Raw genomic sequence first — 22,899 nt, forward strand, 5'->3', positions numbered from 1 at the left:
ATAGTGTTGCCAAGAACAGTTCTGTTGCTGAGTAACGTCATATTTTGACATCTAGGAAAAGTGTTCTTCAGTAATTTACTCCGTTTTTAATCGATAAAAAATGAAGAGGTTTCTTAATTCGACCGGATGTTAATATAATTAAGTATAAGGTGCATTACCTGGCGTTGCTATTGGCGCTGGTCTCCGCGGGTGGCTCCTTACGTTTGTCGTCCTCGTCCGACTCCGACATGCTGTAGTCTGGCTCCGGAATCGGCGGCGCTGGCGTCGAGTTCTGAAAACGTATAGTCGTTGGTTTATATGTTAGCTTTTTATGTTTGGATTGACGTTTGGATGTATGTGTGATAAACAAAATGTACACATGACTCATGGAGGTGTGAGTCTATGGCTGTAGATACGTATGAGTGTACGAGTTTACTTAGACCGGTACATCGGTCCACCGGAGTATTTATACTGGTATACCATCGTAAAATGTAATATTATTTTTACGGTGCCCGCGGGTTTTAATGGTACATGTATAGGTGTACTTTACGAATATTTTGGCGAAAAAATTTGGTAATAAATGTTTAGTGCGGTCTGGAATAAAAATTATATTAAAGCTCTGATTTGTGGGCGCAAAATATAAAAGGTCCTTCAAAGCGATTAGCTACGTGCCTGTCGCAGGAAGGGCTTGTGCAGGTTGAAGGGCTGCGCGTACTGGTGCGCCGCGTCGTCCGCGCGCGCGCCCGCCGCGCCGCCCCACGCGCGCAGCCCTGTCGCGCTGCGGGCCTGCCGTCACACAGTATTCAAAATTAATACTTTTTCACTTTTTCTATTCCTAGTATTTATATTTTTATTGAATATGCTAAAGAAATTAAGGGTAACACGCAAGGTAGCGGGGTCACCGACGCTCCACTGTTTCTGCTCAATAATTACAGCGTTAAGCTGCTGCCGAGGTTCAGTTCGAAGGGTCTGGCAAGGGAAACGTACTTTTTCCAGGTATTATAACAATTCTCAGGGGTAGCTCCGCAGCTCTGGCCAACCTCAGTAGTCATCGGTCCACGGGCAGCACAGTAGCCACTTGTTTCAGGTGGACTGCAGTTGTTATTTTTATATTATAAACTTGTTACTTTGGATGACTCACACAGGAGCTTAACATAATAATAATATAGTTTCGCAACACGAACGTTTCCGTTGGCGTGGTTGGCGTGCGGCGCGGCGGCGGCGCGGAAGGCGACGTGCGCGAGCGCGCGCGGCGAGGCGTACAGCTTGGCGGGCGCGGCGGGCCGGAACGACGACGCGGGCGCCCCCGGCGGCGGCGGCGGCGCGCCCGCCGGCGGCGACGACCGCGTCACCGCTGCAACACAAGGCACATTTACACGATGCTGAAGAGTGATCGAAGCTAATTTTGACAAAAAAGAAAATTGCACTAAATTGAATTATAATTGAAATATATATTTATCTATATATTTTCTGCTTTAAAATTGAAAAAAATACCATTTGTATGGGTTGAGACTTGACCCAATACAATATTTGGATGATGATAGAAATAACTGATTTATTACGAACTTCTATTGCTAAGATGATAGTGAATGATAGAGGAGCATGCAACCGATGTAAATGGAGTTTATCAACGACCTAACTTAACTTAACTTAACGGTCGTGGCCGTACACCATTGTTTTTCATGTATTTCTGCATTTATTTATTTATTTACTTATTAAATCATATTCAATAACACACTACTTATAGTAAATGTGTTAGTATTCATATATTATTCATTACTTTTACCATTCAATATCATCATTTAAAAGTAGATTTTCTAAGCTTACATAAGCCTGGACTTACCAATGACAACACTATAAATACGGATTTTAAATTTTAAATAATTAACTATAAAAATAATATTAAACAAACCATGAACATCTTCAGTGGAGCGCGTTCGCAGCGGTCGCGTTGTCCGCTCGGCTGCCAAGTCGGGGGTGGAGTGAAAGTCGCGTCGCAGCGAGCTGGTCGCGCCCGGTACGCCCCAACCCTAGGGTTTAATCGTGTTATTGTTATTAATACGTGAAAAAAATATGACATTGTCGTTGTCAATGTAATTACTGTACCGTTGCTGGAGACGGATCTCCTCTTAGAATGAGAAGAATTAGCCCGTTGTCCACCCCGCTGACTAAAAACGTGTTGGTAGACTCCACATACCTGTAAGTGTTCCTTTCTGCTGTATACCGGTTAGAATGTGCAGTGTTCCATAGGCGACAGTACCTACTTACGAGCAGATGCACGCATGCAAGTTTACTGCTTCAATATTATACAAATTGAAAGAAACAAAATATCGTCACAATGACAGAGAGAACCACAGGTATAAAATTTTCGATAGGTAACCTTTCCTCCCTTTTTACCGACATGAAACATCCAAAAGTGCACCTTATTCCTGCAGCGCTTCATCTCGGCGACGGAGGCGTAGACCCGCTGCGCGCGCGGCGGCGAGTAGGGCGGGGACAGCGCGCCGCCCTGGAACGCCGAGCGCGTCATCATGCCGCCCGCGCCGCCCCTGGGGATATGGTTGGGAGTTCTATTTGGATGACAATTTTGTTATCGTTACTATTGTATTTAAATTAAAAAGTTGTTTTTGCGACACTATTACCTATTTATCTCTAAATGGAGCTCGGTCTCCAGGAGATCACTCTTGAGAAAGTTTTATATTGAGTAAATTTGAGTACGGCCATACTAATTAAATGTAAAATTGTAAGAAAAATGGATTAATTAGAAATTAAGTAAAATAAGTAATAATATGATTAATTCTTACACAATTAGGTATATTTATTGGGTTTATGCCAAGGCCATAGCGTTTTATATATTTCGATTGATCAACGGCCAATTACTCTACAAGTACAGATTAAGTTGCGAGGATAATAAAAATTATAATGTTATTAATAATAAGTATATTAAATATTGGATAGATTGGTTACGAATAATAGTCGATGTAAGTTTATATGTCGGTATACTGACTGCGCGTCCGCGTCGGTGTCGGGCGGCGCGCCGGCCTGCCGCTGGAACAGCTCCTCGAGCTCGGCGGCGGTGATGCGGCCGGACGCGGGGCGCGCGCGGATGGACGCCGTGCGCGCCGCGCGCTCCGCCCGCTCGCCGCGCTCCAGCCGCGCCGCCACCGGCGTGCCGTCTGCAATGAACACGTGCTGTGCTACACTCGCGAAAATAATACAAGTTTTTACCCAACATCAAAAAAGAGGTTCTGTATTCGACCGCTATACAGGGTGAATTTTTCAAACGGGCCTTCAGGGCCAAATCCCAAACTATAAGGATTAGCGAAAAATGCTGAAAGAAGTAACGAGGCCGATTTTGATAAAAACTAAAACTGCATCATGTGGTCACAGTCAAATTTTACATTTAAGAGTATGTTAAATCTCCAACACAATACTTACTTTATGCAGATTTATTTTAATACCTTGAACTCAAAAATCTAGGCTTTATGCGTAAAAGTAATAACAACATAACTATAAAATAAATATAACTAACTTTATAATTAAAATATATAAAATAACAACAGAATAAATAAACTTAGTAATACATTTTTTTTGTTTTTTTTTTTACCACAGCTCGCAACATAAACTAAAAATATTTTCTAAGAAAAGTTTGCAAAGGTTGCAAAATATATGATGTTACAAATATTTGTAATGGAATATTACTTACTGTTACTACCATGTAACTGTACAGACTCTGCAGATGATGATTTGCCTGCTACACTTAAAGGTTCACAACTTTCTTCTTTTTCACCTCCATTCTCTGGAAATTTTTATTAATTAAATTATTTTAAGAACCTATTATAATGTTGATATTTTATTATAAGTATTAATGATGAGTTTAGGAACTAGTGATTACCATTTTTAATAGGTAAAACAAAACATTAAATAAAATTAATTAATTAAATAAAGTTTTAAAATGTATAATGTTTACTACTGGAAATAATTAAATGACAATTTATATAAGTAAATAATATACGAAGTAAGAAGGAGATTTTTGTAGTATCATTTGAAGTAGAACGAGGTAGATATTATAGTATCTAAGGCCCGTGCCAGACATAAACCAATATTTAAACGAAGACTTTGCTCACACATTTGAAGACTTATTTGTTTACATTTTGTAACTTGTCACTCATGTCTTGGTCTCGTAACTGGACTTTGCGCATGTGTAGCAGGCTCCGCACATATTTGAAGTTTGAACGCTTTGATGTGCGCTCGAAAAACCGACACCAAATGGCAGTGCAAATATTCGAATGAAGCTTTGAACAAATACTCAAATACCCGTGCTTCACTGTGTTCAAATATGTGTTCAAATGTTTGCGCTATGTCTGGCAGGGGCCTAAGATATGTTTTTGCTTGTAAAATCTGTCCTTTAAAATTCAAATTGAAATGGTAGGGGTGATAAAAATAGTAGTAATATGACTATCAGGAATCAGTAGTGTGTGTCTCACCGAGGCCGGCGACCATGGACTTGGCGCGCGCGCGGCCCACGCTCAGCGTCGTGCGCGGGTCGCGCCGCGGCGGCGCCGGCGCCGGGCTGCGGCCTGCACGACAAATCATCATCATCAACACGAATCATCATCTTCACAATCATCATCCATGTATAAATACGGTTGAGACAAAACTTTTGAGGAACATTTCTCTCTCTATTTGTCAACTGATTTTATTTTCTTTTCTTTTGTTTTGTTTGATGCCGAGCTTGAAGAGATTCAGTGTTATCAATAAAAAAAACCAGTTACAATCCTAAAGCTCTTCTGAAGGCAGATTTTGAAATCACCAGGTTATCAATGATTTATGACTTATTCGAGAATTCTTATCGAGAACTAATTGTAACACTAAAGAAAAACGTACCTCCAGCCGCTTTCCTAGGCAAAGTCGCAGCGTACGGTCTTCCCGAATTCGACAATTGGTTTTGGGACTTACTGGTCGGCACTGTACACGTGTTGTTCTCGTTGTTTGCTGAAATTGTATTGAAAATTTCTGTTAAAATTCAATCCTTCTAATAAAATGCACTATCAAGGTTGGATTCTTTTTTAAGATTAAATTTAAAAAGCTTGCAGTCTATTTGGTAAGTGGACACTAAGATTGCAGTTCTATCAGGGGTCCACCGCAAATACCTTGCTGCTGCCCTTACCATATTCTACCATCAAAACCAGTACGCAGTAATGCTTAATTCCCTTAACAGACATTCTTACGTAGACTTAAAGTATCCTTTTCCCCATGCATGTTAAGCTTCTGATACAACCCTTCGTTACCGTACCATTATTGTTGAGCGACACGACGGTCATGGACACGAGCGCGCCCGAGCTGCGGATGAGCTCCACCACGTGCTCGTGCGACGCCGCCGACACGTCCTCGCCGTTTATCTGCAATTTAAAAATAAATATTTTAGTAGATAATAAGATTAGGTTACGAAACGACGCTTGAAAAAACATCGAAATACTTTTTATAGTATGTAAAAATTATTGAAATTCATACTGATGATCGTTAATTATTAGCATTTAGTAATTTTGGGGAGCTTGCATTGACATAATTTGAGACAGTTACTTTTATCAATTGGACATCGAGGGCATAAGTGATTTTTAGGGCCTCCGTTATAACGAGCGGAGTGCGATGGGTTTTCGCACGCGGCGGGATTTCGCTCGCATACTGTTTCTTAAAATCCGTTGAGCGCCGCCAATACATACCGCGTGTTACAGTTTACGGAACACGTACGGAGCGGACATCAGGTTGACCTAAGACAACACTCGCCAAATTTAGCGGACGCCCTTAGGGTCAATACGTTGTGCTTATTATTCGCCCAACGCGCAATTAGTCCTACTAAGCGATTCTAACCGCGATGAGGAAGTCCCCCTTGCGCAGGCCGGCGCGGTCGGCCACGCCGCCCTTGTCCACGTCGTCGAGGTACTGCAGCGCGGGGCAGCGCTCGGACGGCCGCAGCTCCATGAGCGGCGAGGCGGCCTTGGCGCCGCGCAGCACGAAGCCGAAGCCGCGCCGCGCGCGGTGCAGCACCACCGTGCGCGCCTCCATGCACCCGTACCTGACACGCATACGTACACATATTATTATATAAAAAATACACGCTATAATATTATATTATATAAATAGACCCTGCACACTATCACGTGGGATACGAAGGACAGATTGACAGATTCAGGCATCAATTAAATACAAGTACATCTTTTATTTTTGTTATCTATTTCACTCATAAAACACTCACTCATAAAACATTTTAGTATTAATATATGTACGTACAATAAATACAGCTTGCAATTATGATTTGTTTAAAGATTTTTAATTCTTATCATATATCTATACAAAATTGTCACACATTTTAATGCATTTTTTTCACCTCAACAAAATTTCACTTAAATACTAGCTGACCCGGCAAACGTGTAGCCATATAAATAAAAAAAAATTAAGGGTGAACAACCCTTATCACTTAGTGAAAGATAGTAGCCGATTCTCAGACCCACTGAATATGCATACAAAATTTGGTGAAAATCGGTAAAGCCGTTTCGGAGGAGTATGGTAACTAACATTGTGAAACGAAAAATTTATATATTATACGTATATTTTTAATTTTGCAAAACACATTCATTTTTATTTCATACAAAATGATGGTGTGTTTCTAATGGACAATTTGGACTTGAACAAAATTTACAAAATTTCACCTGTTTACAAAAAATCTTTTTAGAATGCTCGCCACACATATTGATTCAAATTTGACCACACTGTTGCTCAAAAATTGGCTAATCAACTCCTTTGACACACACATTAGGACAATGCGACCGACTGAAATCGACACTGAACTTATTATGACTAAAACGGTGGTCCCCTACTACTGTTTCCTTTGTTTACCGTTGTTATTCATTGTTTAATTGACGTTCAATTGATAAACAAACAAATATTCGAACAAAGTTGTTTTGACATCCAACAGCCATTATATTATGTTACCTTATTCACAAATAAACTGATTTGATTTGATTTGAAAGTAGCATTGTATTTAGGTGTTGTGGATACAAAGTACTAAAGGGTAATTTAAAATATTGTCTAGTTGTTTTAATGGTCCTGCTAATGTTATTAAAGATGACCATTTTTTTTAATTCATACCGGAAGCATCGCCATTACACAAATTTCTTTCTTGTAACTTCATAGTTGAAGACTATTAAAAATAAAAATATTTGAAAAAATGTGAACAAAATGTATGACAACATGCACGCTTGACGAATTTTCTTTTCTGTCTAAACAATTCCCATCAAAAGGGTAACAAATGTGCCTAGGTAGGTACTAACGTTTTCTTTATCCTGGGGGCAGTGGCGCTGTACGTCTTGCTGAGCGCCATCTCGCGTCGCCCGGTTACCCGTGAATGATGCATTGGTCCCGACGAAAGCACCTGGAATAAATGTTGCATACATATGACAATGAATATTTTATAACATAGCTTTTGATGAATCATAGGCTGATATTATCATAAATAGTATTCAAAACCTTATGACATATTTAAAGCATGGTAGCTAGTATAACATCAGGGAGGATTTATCATTAGGTTGAGTAGGCTGAAGCTTAGGGCGGCAGATCTTAGGGGCGGCAAAATGTATATAGCTATTGGCTACCCTACATCGTATACATCGTATTATTATAATACTAGTCGTAGTATAACAATATTTGTGGTGATTTACTTAAACATAGATTATTAAAAAAATACAGCGAAAGTGGAGGAAAATTTAATTGTAATATTTAGGTTTTAGGGCTTAATTTTGAATTGTGACTTTCAGCTTGATTTACTTTTGACAGGGCCACATTTGACGTCTATACTTTTAGATTCGTTATCAACATAATATAGCGCGCATTACTTGATTTGTAAGTAATATATGTATATCATATTATTAAGTTATATTATATTATATATTAAGAATTACGGTATACGTTCTAAATATATCGTGACGATATGTGCTATTCGTTATAATTTATAGCACGCTATTCGTTATAAATAACGCGCTATCCGTTATAACGCTATATGTGCGCACCTGGTGCACGTGATGCGCGGACTGTCGCAGGCGCACCTCCTGCACGCAGTGCGCGGGGAACAGCCCCGCCGCGCCCGAGCCGCGCACCGTGCCCTCCAGCAGCCCGTCGTCCGTCGCGCTCGTCACTGGAATGTTATGGGTGGCTGTTAGGTATTAGTTCTAAGGTTGTTTTTTTTAATTACTTCCTGCAAAATGGATTGGCGGCTTATTCTTACTGATGTTTTTACAGCATCTACGAGAGGTTTAACAAGGTTTACCTAACGACTATTATTTATGATAATAAGAAGCGCCAATAACTTGATGTGCCAATCTTTTAGTAGGTACCACATTATTTTATAATTAATAGTAGATCCGTCAAAAAAGTTCATTTCGTTTGTATTTAAGAACTCTCTGGATGCATTTGATTGAATAGGGCTTAAATAATAAATTATTCCGATTTTTTTAATTACCTACTTAATACTATGTAGGTACTGATGTTCCACTAAAATCCTTTGTTAATAACTTGATTGATGCATTTTGTTATAGTGCTTACTGATTTCGGTGTTTTGACAATGACTGAATGGTTTTTAAATTACACTAAGCAATGGCTATGTATATTATAGTGTCGTTCGATGTATCGAGTATGTTGATGTATTAGTAATTCCACATACAATGTATTTTGGTTAGTTGGCGTCGCATTAAGTTGCATCGCAAAGTACCTACTTAATATTAAATTTGTATTTAAATAAAGTAACGATATCCATGAACCTCTATCTTGATTGATAATATAATAATATCATTCCTATAAAGTAAGAGTATTGATGATAATACAATTTCGATTTTTTCGTTTTTGTTGCGATTCTTTTGTTTTCTCGATTTGCGTAGGTGATTATGTATTTATTAGGCATAGTATTTTAATAGGTGTCATATTATTTCCATGAGATTTCCTACCGAATTTTTGTTTAAGTTTTGCTAAGATCATTATAACTATAGCGAATTACATGAAAAGGAATGCAATTTTTAGTTATCATTATAAATTTGTATTAGAAACTTAATAATATCCATAGGGTATTATAAAATTAACTTAGTAACCTGAAAAAAAAGCATACTATTATTATAAAAAGCGATTACAAACATCAGTTGGTTACAAGTTTACCTTCGACGATGTCCCCCTGCGCGAGGCGCACGTGCCCGGGCGCGGCGGGCTCGTAGGGCGCGAGGCACACGGCGGTGGCGGCGGGCTGCAGCGAGCACGTGGTGGTGTCCGACGTGCTCGTGCCCACGCCGCTCGAGTCCGAGATGATGTCGCTGGCGTCGCCCGCGCTCTTATCTGTCGACACGCCGCGCGCGAGGTCAGCGAGCGAGCGGGGCACCGCTCGTGCCGCACCACTTGTCAACGCTTGTGCTTTTTAGCCAAATCGTCAGCGATTTTTTTCGGTAACTTTTTTTCGCTCATTTGAATGTCCAGGCGTTTTTGAACGTAACAGTGTCTTATAATAAGTTATTTACTGTTTTATTAAATTAGAAATATCTTTAAACTTGCTTTGAAAATTATATTCCATTTAAATTATGAATTATATTCAAAATATAATCTAAGCAATAATTATTCAGAAATATCAAATAATACAAATTTATGAAATACCTATTTTCCTTGAAAACATTAAAAATATCATTTATTAATAGATACAATAATAATAACAGTACGATATCGAAATAGACAGACAACGTTAACAATTCATCAAGAAGGTATCAAATAAACTAGAAAGGAGGAAAGGGGGGACCCTAAAACACACACGCCTCGAAAAGAATGAAGCGAAGAAGCGGATCGTGAAAACATCTAGATTAACAAACGGTACATAGAACATGCAACGATGGTCGGTGATGATGTGCATGGTGATGGTTGTCCGCCGCGGTCCGGGGTTTACCTGTGAGGATGCTGGCGTCGTCCTCGTGGCTCGGGTGGCTGGCGTCGCTGATGCTGGACGAGGCGGAGGAGAAGGGGCGCTCGAGGCTGCAGGGCGAGGCGCCGGGCCGCCGCAGCAGCGCGTCCAGCTCGGCGGGGATGCGCGTGGACGACGCCAGCGACGAGCGGTCGCCCGCCGCCCACCACCCCCCCCACGCCGCCGAGCGCCGCTTCGGGTTGTAGCGGGGCGGCCCGCGGAACGGCACTGCAAGCGTTTCGTTACCAACCGAACAAACTAACACTTAAAAAAACGTGCGAAAGACGATCTCTCTCGTCAAAGGAATCAAATCAAACTGGGTCACATATTTTGTTAACTTTAAGGAACTCAACCAAATAATAATCGTGCTTCAACACAAACGAACAAATAAATCTACAAACAATACGGTATAAATTAAATAATAATATTAATAAATAATAAAAAAATATAATACAATAATCAAATATGTCTCATATATAGATTAATAATATCTACCGATTAGTGTTATTGGGCGTGTGAATCGTGTACGTGTTATATGTTATACGGTAATTATGTATGTTCTTCAATATACAACCATCACCATTATGAGAAGCAATGGAATAGAAACAGCTCGATATATAGTAGGTACATAGATAGAAGTGGTGGCATGCATACACGCCTAAGTAGAATAACACTATACTAAAGCCTCATATACTATGTAGTAAAGCTTTATAATAATGCATACATCAATATGTTGTATATGATAAAGCAGAGCGTTAAATTGCTAAAAAATAATTATATTGGTAAAATATACATATAAATATTATATAATATTAAAAAAAGCCTAACGAGACTTATAAGAGCATACTAAAAGCTTAAATAAAATCTTTTGCATGTTTACTAAAAATATTTGTTCAATTAATGCGGGTTATTTTAAATGAATTAAAGTCATTTAAATGAAATGTATGGAATCCGTACTGCAAACATTATAGCTTTTAATAAAATCTTTGTTAAAAAAGATAATGTTCATGTATAAACAAATATTTTAATTATTTCAAACTAGTCTTGAATTGAAAATGACAGCAAGCTGGATAATAAAAAATCTTTAAATAACTTATATCCACGCGACGTAGCGGTCGGAAATATATTGCGAAATAAAAATGGATTTAAGAAATAATTATTAATGCATATATACTACTAATCACTATTTGTGTAGAAATTTCACTATATTTCGTATGCAACAGTGACTAATATAAAAATAAATGAAACCATTTCATTGCAACTATTCAAGTGACTGATTTATTCAAGTATTCGAGAACGTCAGTAACAGCAGCGATCTATAAGGATCCGTCTATACCTAAAATAGTTATAAAGCTGCAGCCAAAACCATGCATAATAAAACACGAAGAGCGTTAGACTCACCGACTTCTTCAGACTTGTAATTTTTTATCACCTCCGCTAGTTCCAAATTTCCGGCTATCACTGCTACCTGAATCATAAGAATAAGTTATGAATACGACATTGAAATATATAATTCGTTTCTGATAAAATATTTAACGTGTGATGTTATGTTTGCTCAAGTGTTCTGTATCAAGGCATATTAATGAAATGATTCATTTCATCATACGTATTTTGTAAACTTAATGTGTGCTTTGTGCATGTGATGTCTTTTACAGTGCTAATATTTTTAGTAGATGAATACATGTTATGTGACTTTATAAGGGAAGTTGAAGTAGTGAATATAGGGATGCTATTTAAGCACATTATAGAATACAAGGGAACTATAAACAATTCATACAAGTGATAAGCGGCATGTACAAATCTTAATAAAGGTAACATTTGCCAAACAATGTAAGTCAATATCGTGTACTAAAAAAATCTACCTAGATTAGTATGTAGTACCTAGTAAGATTATTATCACCTGCAATTTTGCAAAGCATATTTGTATTAAAAGTAATATTTCGTTAGTATTATCGTATGTCATAGGACCATGTGACTAAAATAATAATTAGATTTTTTTATTTAATGTAAGTAGTATAATAAATATGAATGAATTACCTGATACGGGGTCTGGTTAGCGAAGTTTAAGGATTCCTTGTCGCAGCCCCTGAAGAGCAGCTGCCTGGCGCACGAGTCCTGCGCGTTGACGGCGCACACGTGGAGCGGCGTGTTGCCAGACGCATTGCGACCGTTCATGTCGGCTCCGTAAAACAATAGGTGGTCTAGGTGTTGAACGAGACCATTTCGACAAGCCTGGAACAGGTAATAGTAAGAGTTGAGACATAATAAGATATGATTATAGACTTATAGTTATTAAAGAGATTTATAATATAAAGTCATTCAAGTGGAGAAGTGTATGATCCTAGAAATATGTCTCCTTTTTAAGAAATTTAAGAACAACTAACTTTTACATCAATTAGCAATCACATTTTTGCAGCAATCTATAAAAATTGATTAAGATCAATTGTTAAAATGAACAACACCATACCTGATGTACTTCTAGCCATCCCTGTAAATCGGTAGCTCCAATAGTTGCATGATCGTGCAGCAGCGTTTCACACAACAGTGGGTCAGTTTTATTCGTAACGGACAGGTACAGAGGCGTTAAGCCTTTCCCATCTTTGTAATTAGGCGAGGCGCCAAGTTCTAGCAGAGTCTTGACGGCTTCTAAAGAGTTCTTTTCGACAGCTCTGTGCATTGCGGTGCTGCCATCTTTCGTTCGGTAGTCTAGTAGAGCGCCGCCGTTTACTAACGCTATCAGGACCTTTCCCGGGGATTTTAGGCCAGCTGCGACTGTTAAGGGTGTTTCTGAAATAAAATTAAGTTACTGGGTAAAGCATAGGTAGAATAGTCTCATAAAAGTCTTCCGTATTTTTTCAATCTATCTTGTTCCATATTACAATATGATAAACACCGTATGAAAATTATGAATGCATATGAAAAGGAAATTAGTCTCAGTCGTTTTCAAGGCTCCAACGACATTTATCGCAGATTATGTACGGACGAATTGATACGGTTTTCACACAATAGCGCTGACACAATGGGGTTGTAAGCGCCGTTCATATTATACCATACTACACGTATTCACCATGAATTTGAAACAGTATTATCAAAACATACGGCCTATATTAGCTCAAGTTTCTCTGTTCGAAGAACAGGTAGATATTTGCACTATTCGTTGAACAATGGAAGATAAACAATCAGTATATACATAATAATGGGGTTTAGTGTCATGGCTACTGTAGCTTAAAAGCGATCCTGTTACACTTTCAATAAGTGAATGGACAAGAGTCATGGATTTTAATTAATGCTATGTACGATCATAATATTCAAAGATTAAATGTTACAGTTAAGTTCAAGGGTGGTAGGTTAGTAATGGCTAACTTTTACTGTATAATACTTCAACCCGCGTCTTTAATAAGAACCTGAGGTCATCACCATGCCCCATTGCTGTCTCACTGTTGGGAATATATTTCCTCTTGCATCAATAAAATTTAGGTACATAAACCTCCCTGGCCATGTGCTGATTGGTATACTTTACATTCATTTTACTTTTTATTTTTACCCCATACAACCAACCGATATAGAATATACCGATACTAACACCGCTTTTTACCATCAATTATTTTTATTTAATTACGAGTATCTTAATGCTATTAAATTGACATACCGCCAGTTTCATGACAATGGAAGTTGGGGTCGAGTCCTTTCGCGCAGGCCTTAGTGATCTTGTCAATCTGCGCGTGCGCAACGTTCTCCATGAAGCGACGCAGGTTGGCGCGCGAGTGCAGCGTCTTCAGCGTCTTCTCGTCCAGTTTCAGCATCTTGTACACCCGCCGTTTGTACTTCAACTGCAATTATAGTCACACAAATTATAATTTAGAGATAAAAATCTTCTGAAATTGTTTGAAATGTTAATTCGTTCTGGGTAGCTGTGACTTATATTTTTTTACAATTAATTGATTTTTCACTTATTAGTCTGTATTATTTATGCTGCGCTTAGTACAGCGCCAGAACTAACCGTTATTATTTTCTTTATTAAATACACAGTACCTTATTGTTTCGAACTGTTTTATGTCGTAACAAATTAAATTTAATATCTTCACATCACCTTTACTTTGACTCAAGCTTTATTTTTATTAGCCTACTTATACTGCAAGTATAAAAAGTAGATGCCTACTTCATTAAAGAAACACCTAAAGATGTAAAACTAGGGCAAAAGTTGATGTGGCGTACCTATTTAAGAATATATTTAAATATATACCAAACTTACGGGTTAAATTAAACCTGTTAAAAGTTAGGCCTCATTTAAATGTAGAATTCCTAAAACTTTGTTAAATGACTTTACCAAACTAGAATTGAAATGAAACGAACGTAGAGCCGCGGCTGAGATATTAGGGGATTGTGATTTAATCTTAATGTTTTACTTTGAGATACGAGTAAGTAATAATACCTTATAGTGAACTCAATTAAAAGTTAAATTACACAATGTTTAAATTGTTTTTGTGAAAGGACTCTCGTGATTTCAGCGTTATTTTTAATCTTTTAAAATATTCTACCCAAAAACAGCACTGAAACAACTTATCGTCTTTGAATTAAAAATTTCTCAGACTGGTTTTAAGTCATGTTATTCGTGTCTTTAAGTGAAACACATATTTTACAAACATGCTACACATAATGCACCTATACAATGAGCACCAAAAAGGGTTCTAACATCTTTAAGTAAGTGTACGATGTGGCACGCCTGTGGTCTGTAACATTGTAAATGACCGACCTCAAGATAGCCGACCGGTCCGTTGAAGGGGTAGTCGCCGAGGCGCCGCTCCTCGTCCAGAAACTTGCCGGCCTTGCCGTTGACTGGCGGGCAGAACAACCCATAGTTGAAACTCTCTTTCAGCTCCTGAAAATAATATTTAGATATTTGTAACACACTGGATAATTACTCAATCTATATATATAAAAGAGATTTCCACGTATATAGTCACTCATCACGATATCTCTGGAACCATTAGAGCTAAAGACTTGAAATTTGGTAGGAATATTCTTTTCACCGAGTAGAGGTCAGCTAAGAACGGATTTTACGAAATTCCACCGTTAAGGGGGTTAAATCGGGGTTGGAAGTTAATATGAAAGTCCGTCAGTTTTAAAGCAAACTAGATGAAAATTGGTATTTAGCTTTCTGATTTCAAGTAATAAAAATCTAATCTAAGGGTTTTTCCAAAATCAACCCTAAAGGTGGTTAAATAGGGGTTGACAGGTTATTTTAAATTTTGCCATTTTGGAAGCCAGCACTATGAAAGTTAGCCATTGCTTTGCTGGTTAGATATAAAATAACTTTAGTTCTACCGTTTTTGGAAAATCAACCCCTATGTGGGTTAAATAAGGGTTGTAAGTTTGTATAGAATTCCCCCAGTTTTGATGTAAACGCTATCAAAATCGGTATTTAGGTTTTCGATTAAAAATAATTAAATACCTATTTCACCATTTTTGGAAAATCAACCCTTAAGTTGGTAAAATAAGGGTTAACAGCTTATTTTAAAATTTGCCAATTTGAAAGCCAGCACTATGTAAGTTAGCCATTGGCTCACTGGTTAGCTACAGTGGAACTATAATTCTACCGTTTAGAAAATGAACCCTTATTTGGGTTAAATAAGGGTTGTAAGTTTGTATGAGAGTCCCCCAGTTTTGATGTAAACTGTATAAAAATCGGTATCTGGGTTTCGATAGAAAATAATTAATCATCTATTTCATTGTTTTTGGAAAATCATCCCTTAAGTTCGTTAAATGGGGGTTGGAATTTTATTTCAAACTCCGTTAATTCGGAAGCAAGGACTATAAAAACTTGCATTTGGCTTTCCTGTTAGAAATAATAGAACTTTTTAACACCATTTATGGAAAATCTACCCTCAAGAGGGTAAAATAGGGGTTGTAAGTTTGTATGAAAGTCCTCCAGTTTTAATGTAAACTGTATAAAAATCGGTATTTGGGTTTTCGATAGAAAATAATTAAACACCTATACCATTATTTTTGGAAAATCATCCCTTAAGGTCGTTAAATGGGGGTTGGAATTTCATTTCAAACTCCGTTAATTCGGGAGCGACCACTATGAAAAATTATCATTACAATCAATGAAGCATCTGAGTCACGGTTTTTTTTAGATTTTTAGATTAACCCTTAAGACTGCTATAGAAGGGTGTATGCATTATGCCTTTCTGTTTACACATCTGTTTCAGCATTTTAGCAACTCAACAATCAACCACCATTAGGGTACTATTTTTTTTTTATACTAAAGAAGTAGAAGACGAGCATGCAGTCCACCTGATGGTAAGTGGCTACTGCCGCCCATGGACATCTGTAATCAACCCCAGATAGGATTAGATATTCCTACCTGAGGTCAGCCACAGATGCGCCGCTACCCCTGAGGACTAAGTTGGAACGCCTCGGAAAAGTCTGTCTCCCTTACCACACCCTTAAAAACGGAACACAGCAGCGCCTAACACTGCTGTTATTAGGTAGAAATAGGTGTGGCGGTTGTGCCGCCGGAGTCGAACCACAAAGGGTTCTACCACCTTTAGAAACCTATAAGTAAAGGAAGATTCTTTAAAAACCGTTGTTGAAGTTACCTCCTTTGGCGTGTCTGGAAAAAGAACAGAGTGCAGAGAGGTTTAGTGTAGGGTGAAATTCCACGGGCCATCGTAACATAAATTTTTAACATGGGAATGTATTACGCGTGTTGAAGTGCACATCGACGGTTTTTTAGGGTTCCGTACATAAAGGATAAAAACGGAACTCTATTACTAAGACTTCACTGTCTGTCCGTCTGTCCGTGTGTCACAGGGCTCTATCTCTGGAACCATAAAAAAGTTGAAAACAAAAAGGGGTCCCCATACAACAAACTGCTATTCGATATTTTTCCAACTAATTTTTAAACCGGTAGAAGTAGACAGTTGAAACTTTCACAAAATGTGTAAATAAAAATTTTAGTTGTACGGAATGCTCAAGGTGCGGGTTGGACTTGCACTTGGTAAATTATTAGTAACGCGCAGACCCGCGGGCCACAAGGAAAAGTCGCGGGCCATACACCACCCGTGGGTGTCGGCTTGCCGACCGCAGGTGTTGAATTAGCTTTCAGAAATTTGATGATAAAGTATTTATTGATACATATGTACATAGGAATGTTTTTGAAATTCTACTAAGGAGGTAAAAGAAGTGTTATATGTATATATACGGGAATCTTTTAAGTTCGAAGTTAGAAACGTAAAATTTCAGATAACGTCTATTCAGACAAATACACGACAACGTGGACGGGTGCAAATTTCATATATGATAATGCGTAATTTTGGTATACTGATTAGGTCCATCGCAACTACTTTGGACACACTGCGTGCCAACATTTTGTCCTGCCGTGGGGTATGGTTGTGGTTATGCGTGGATTAGTGATGGTTATGTGATAGACACATAGACCTTGGATTAAAATTTTTGTGGAAAGCTGTATTATTTATTATTTTAATTCATATAAATCGATAAGACCCTAAGTAGTTAACGGTGTGTTGATTTCGTAAAATCCGTTCATGATAAATAATTAGGCAGCTAGATAACACAATTTAATATTTCTTTTACTTGGCATGTATTTTATGCCACGCGAAGCGGGCGGGTAACGGCTAGTTAGATATAACTGACTAATGGTTCACGAGAAAGTTGATGTATGCAACACTACTACTTTATTCCCGTGGATATCGTAAAAGATGACTGTTATGTCTCGGGATTTGACCAAAGTGGCTGAAACTCAAAAAAAAAATCTACTTGTAATTCAGGCGTTTGCGACACGTCGGTCACTCGTGGGTACCGAAATAGGACTGATTGGAGTCGACCTGACGGGTTGCAATGTCACATTATTATAGAAATGGTGGATAGTACACCACAGTGATTAAGAGATTTAATCTTCAGAATTGAAGGTCTAACTAACGTCACCAATAAATAACGTCAGCTAAGAGCGATAACTGTCCAGAAGTGGACTTGTAAAGGTTTGGAGTTCACACAATATGTTCCCCATACAAGTACATAATGATATTAGTAGTTATTCCGACGTTATTAGTATTCTACTATAAGAGTATGATTTATCGTGCGGCAAGCAATATAAATCGCCTGTTATCTCATACTGTTATTCTATTAACTAGCAATTTCTATTACATTACAATGGGCAATTAATAAGAGATGCTTTATGGCCAATTATGAGTACAGCGGCGATATTTTAAACGGTGAGCGTATTAATGTAATTTAAAGCTTATAAATCTTTGTAGGTAATCAGAAGCAATTAACGCTCGGAATTGTTAACTATACAGAATCTGTGTTGTATAAATAGCTTGTTGCTAATAATGGTTACCGTTTTGGTGCTATTTATGAGGTCGGAGAAGAATTCTGTATAAGAAATACATCTGTATAAGAATAACATTGCCTACTTAATAATCATATGATAATAGCATTTACAATAAAATGATTATTCAATTTCCTGAGTATTATGGTTTATAATATTGTATAGTCCATGTACCTATGTATTTTCGACAACACAACTTGCATGAAAAAGCGAATTTGAAAGGTAATTTATTGAAATAATTAATTATAAATATTTCCTTATTCTATAAGTTGCCAGTGCAGGCAAATAGTCAAATAGAGACAAAAATAAGTAAAATTATAGCGCAATGCAATATATTACTGTCAGCTTCTTAATTACAGCTTTAATGCCTAACGGAATCCCAAGTATTCTGCGCAGGGGTATTAATGCCCTCATATTTCAATGGTAAAATAAGAGTCTATCTCAGTTGAGGCTCTACATGACTTTACTATAAATAGACAATTTGATTTATCTTTCCGTCGCTTTGAATACCATTTCTCTCTCGACTTAAGTATATTTAGTATTGTTGTATGTATTTTGAAAAGAAGAAATACAGAAGATTTAATGCGTATGTGCTCATCTTAAAAACTTGTATCTACCAAAATATATGTACAAAATAAGATTTAAAAGTTATGAAAAAAAATATACGAAAGGTTTATTGAAATGTAGACTATGGCCTAAATAAAAATAATAAAGTATGTTATTCTGAGAGGAGAGCCATGCCTAGCGCTGGGTACAAAAAATGATAATATTGTAAGAATATCTAGGCTTAACGAACAGTTCATAGACCAAGGATATGACATTAATGTCAGAACTTGCAATATACCATCACGGATGAACATTGCTCTGATACTAGCTCTATACTAGTACTGATAGTAATCAAATTTATAGTGTTATAAATATATGTTTAGACGACCTATCAGTCTATTAATAGAAGACATGGGATAGAATATGTAGTTTTAACGAAGCAAAACTAGTTTGCCATAGCTTACGATCGATGGCGGCAATATACGTCGGAACGATTGTGACAGCGACCGCGGGTCAACATCACTGTGATGCAAGCTTTATGTATTAAATCTAGCTCCATATTAATCTATCCGGAAAATATATAAATAGAAAGTGTCTAGGATAGGTACAATAACAAAATCATGTAAGTTTAACGAAGGAAAATACGTTTGTTACGGCTTACGATCGATTGCGGCAAGAGACGATCGAACTAATTAAAGTCACTATGATGCTATTCTTATGTATAAAATAATAAATTAAGGTTTATTTGAAATAAATTAATTTCATATTATTTTTTAATTACTCTATAAATTGCACTCCAATACACTAGACACAATATGTACAACGGTTTTACCACGTAAACCATTTTGTCGTGGCTTACTATCGATGGCGGCAAGATACGTTCGAACTGATTAACATCACTATGATGCTATTCAATGTATGAAATATCTCTAAGATTGCTTTGTTCTAAATTAATTTCATTTATAAATATAACTCTATTATGCTAGCTACATTATAGGTTTTCCATGCAAAACAGATTTGCCACGGCTTACGATAACACATCACAGGTCAACGTCACTATGGTGCAAGCCCTATATAGTAAATTTAGTTTTATACTGAACTACCTGTCAATCTATTAATAGAACGTGGATTCGTTAGATAGAATATGTAGGTTTAACGAAGCAAAACCGATTAAGCGCCACTCGATGACTAATGGTGTTAGGGTAAGTGCAAAGGGACTGATTGCAGAATGTTGCGATTGGATCGTATACTTGCGAATAACCTATGGTACTTGCAAAAACGTCTTATACTTTTGCTTAAATCTCTTTGTTCAATCGATGTATGTCCATCAAATTGGATATCTTACGTTTTTGTTTCGTAACTAGAAGCGTTATTAAAGTACCACCTTATCTCTATACCGTTACTTGCTTTTACTAAATCATTAAAATAAAATAAACGCAGGTAATGTAGGTTTCAAGAAATCTCCGCTAACGCAGATGCTTAATATTCCTTTAAACCTAGATTTATGTATAATGTTTTATTATTGCTATTTTATCTGCAGATGTAAAATAACAGTAATAAAATCATCATTAGGTACAATTGAAATGTATTACACAAATGTGTGTATAGTCCGATTACTTTTGCAGCTATTTGAGGTCCTTGAGAGGCTGGTGGATCTCGACCTTGCTGATATAAACTTAGACTAATCTTGGGTAAAGACATTCACGAATCTTGTAGTGATAAAAAGTTATGATACAAGTTACTTTTATAGATCTCCACATAATCTACAGAAGTCAGCTTGGCATTAGAGAAAACTTGTGACAACGTCTGTCAATGACGATAAGGGTATAAGGTTCATTCTTCATTTTCTTACACAATTATAGAGTTACAAAAACTATACACCAACTAAGGTAAATACGGCCAGCAAGTACCTAGGTCGTTTTAACTACTTAATTGCTATCACAGAAATGTTTTTAATTGCAAACTATTATGTATACTATACTAACATTAACGCTTGATGGAGTTTCACAGAAAAGCAAAGCAACGGGAAAATTATATACCGTTAAAGGATTTATTAACTTTATTTTAACGATCACTTTTATATTGATGCATGTTATAAAATAAAAACATAAATTGTCGTATAATATTTCCGGGGAATGTGCGAACAACGGTAGCTTTGAGCGCACGAGTGGCTACTGTTTCCTTTATAATGAATCGGACAAGGCAGATTAACAACTATGATATAGTGGTGAGCCAGCTAACAGCTAAGTTATAGCGGAAGCGAGTGTATGATAAAAGGGGTTGCGAGAGAAATTCTGTGCTCAACACAACGTGTCGAAGTGAAAGATATCTTAACGAATGGAGAAGCAAAGTCGTAATCCATTGTGCTACTGACAGTAATGTTACCTACAAGTATTATGTATGTTGAAAATAAAGTACATTAAGATAATATTAGGCGTTTTTGTCCTATTATTAGGTTATTTAGATCTTTGAGAGAAAGATTTTTTTTGGGACCAATTTTAGTATTTTCGGTTAATGATGTGTGTAGGTGGACACATGTTTATGTGAAAAGATCGTGAAGTTACTAAAAATATATCAACTTATTATTGTTTCATATCTCAGTTTGATTTCAACTTGAGTTTGCGGTTTAGGACATAACCTAACATGCTGGCCAAATACGTATTAGTAAAATTCCTTGTTGATACAGTTATCAAGAAATTTCAATATAATATCGCCTTCTTTTAATCGTGATCCAAATTATCATTTAATTTAAAGAAGTACATAGCTTTGAAATATGCGCCTCTTTACCTGATCTTATATAGGTATATGTCCACTTATGTGAGTATCTTGAATTTAAATCCCGTAGCCTAAGCGTGAGAGGTTCTAGTTAATACCACTAAGTGTATCGTAATCTTTATTCGCTGAAATGTGGTTTTCATACCGGGGAAATTGTTCTCAACGAGTAGAGAGAGCAAGCAATTTGTCTACGTTTTTGCCTTAATTCTCTTTATGGGTAGGGCGGACCACACGCCTTGTATGGGGGTAAGGTTTTATCTACACTGCATTGTGAGCAAGATCATGGCTACAGATATAAGACATAAAATGCTTTTAGTTACAAAAACATTTAAACGTGATCGTTGTTGGTCGATGCCCTGTACCCACCCAGTTCGTTACTTGGGCATGCGTGAGACGGTGAGACATAATATTCCGTTAGTCAAGCAAAAATAGCATAAACATAAATTGTATTAAGCAAGGAAATGTCCTAGCAAAAGGAGCATATGTTACACGCCGAAGTTAATCTTGACGATGAAGCGTGAAGCAGATCCGATTTAGATGATCAAGGACAATTATTCCACGAGTTGCAAAGCTTCCAATTGATTAATGAATTGAAAATAGGAATGGACTGAATATGTGAAAATAATTAAGATATTTTGATGCAGCAGAACTCTATGATATTTTCTTTTGAAGAAAATAAAATGAAAAAATAGAACTAATGTGGAACACAGACGCTAGTTGCTTGGCATTTGCTAAGTGTGGTTTTCTAGTGAGATTTTTCTATGATTTTATTTCGGGTCGATGTCAGGTAACTGGATTATTTTTAACTAAATATATTTTAACTTAAAGATAAAGCAGAAAGCGTCTTCATCAACTTTTATGAAAAGCTATATTTTAGGAGGAAGTTCATGCCATATTTTGCTCGTTCGTGATAAACAAGAACGTGTAAAGATAATTTTCCTGTAAATCTTGTTTCAAGCACTACTTAAAACTTGAACTCATAAAACAGTTGAATAAATTCGAACCACATCCACCAGGGAATATTAAAATGTAAAAATGTTATCGCTTCCTTTTCCCATATTGGCGTTCAGGCGCATTCGTGTGTGAAACGGTAATATCGCCCGAAGATATTCAATTTTCACTCGTCGCCAAATACGAGAGATATTGAGGGTACTACGACTTCTAGGTATATTTCCAATACATAAGTAGAAGTTGTAGAAGCCCAGAGTCAATTAATTACATAATAATTAATGATTGTAGTTACGCGGATTTGCCTAAGTAT

The 22,899-nt window shown here is 37.1% G+C and overlaps 1 protein-coding gene across 8 annotated transcripts in view; it reads right to left on the bottom strand.

The window, feature by feature from the left end:
* LOC140751664 (SH3 and multiple ankyrin repeat domains protein 3) overlaps positions 1–22,899 on the bottom strand; it is a 274,179-nt gene that overhangs the window by 4,916 nt on the left and 246,364 nt on the right. For 4 of the 8 annotated variants that reach the window (XM_073085643.1, XM_073085644.1, XM_073085645.1 and 1 more), the window contains 19 exons: positions 14,718–14,843; positions 13,614–13,794; positions 12,432–12,751; positions 12,002–12,196; positions 11,366–11,432; positions 9,950–10,192; positions 9,181–9,354; positions 8,046–8,170; positions 7,311–7,411; positions 5,851–6,055; positions 5,276–5,381; positions 4,867–4,974; positions 4,467–4,559; positions 3,686–3,778; positions 2,987–3,155; positions 2,402–2,549; positions 1,892–2,009; positions 1,164–1,333; positions 374–765 (listed from right to left, as the gene is read on the bottom strand). In XM_073085643.1, the coding sequence (XP_072941744.1) occupies positions 640–765; positions 1,164–1,333; positions 1,892–2,009; positions 2,402–2,549; positions 2,987–3,155; positions 3,686–3,778; positions 4,467–4,559; positions 4,867–4,974; positions 5,276–5,381; positions 5,851–6,055; positions 7,311–7,411; positions 8,046–8,170; positions 9,181–9,354; positions 9,950–10,192; positions 11,366–11,432; positions 12,002–12,196; positions 12,432–12,751; positions 13,614–13,794; positions 14,718–14,843 (2,868 nt within the window). In that variant the 3' untranslated portion in view covers positions 374–639. Of the gene's footprint in view, positions 1–158; positions 272–373; positions 766–1,163; positions 1,334–1,891; positions 2,010–2,401; positions 2,550–2,986; positions 3,156–3,685; positions 3,779–4,466; positions 4,560–4,866; positions 4,975–5,275; positions 5,382–5,850; positions 6,056–7,310; positions 7,412–8,045; positions 8,171–9,180; positions 9,355–9,949; positions 10,193–11,365; positions 11,433–12,001; positions 12,197–12,431; positions 12,752–13,613; positions 13,795–14,717; positions 14,844–22,899 lie in introns of those variants that run through there. The other 4 variants (XM_073085646.1, XM_073085642.1, XM_073085649.1 and 1 more) reach the window with 3 other exon arrangements.

Source organism: Epargyreus clarus, unplaced genomic scaffold (genome assembly GCF_041222505.1).
Source record: "Epargyreus clarus isolate Ecla_fem2 unplaced genomic scaffold, WU_Ecla_fem_2.2 ptg000023l, whole genome shotgun sequence".
NCBI classification, from domain to species: Eukaryota; Metazoa; Arthropoda; class Insecta; order Lepidoptera; family Hesperiidae; genus Epargyreus; species Epargyreus clarus.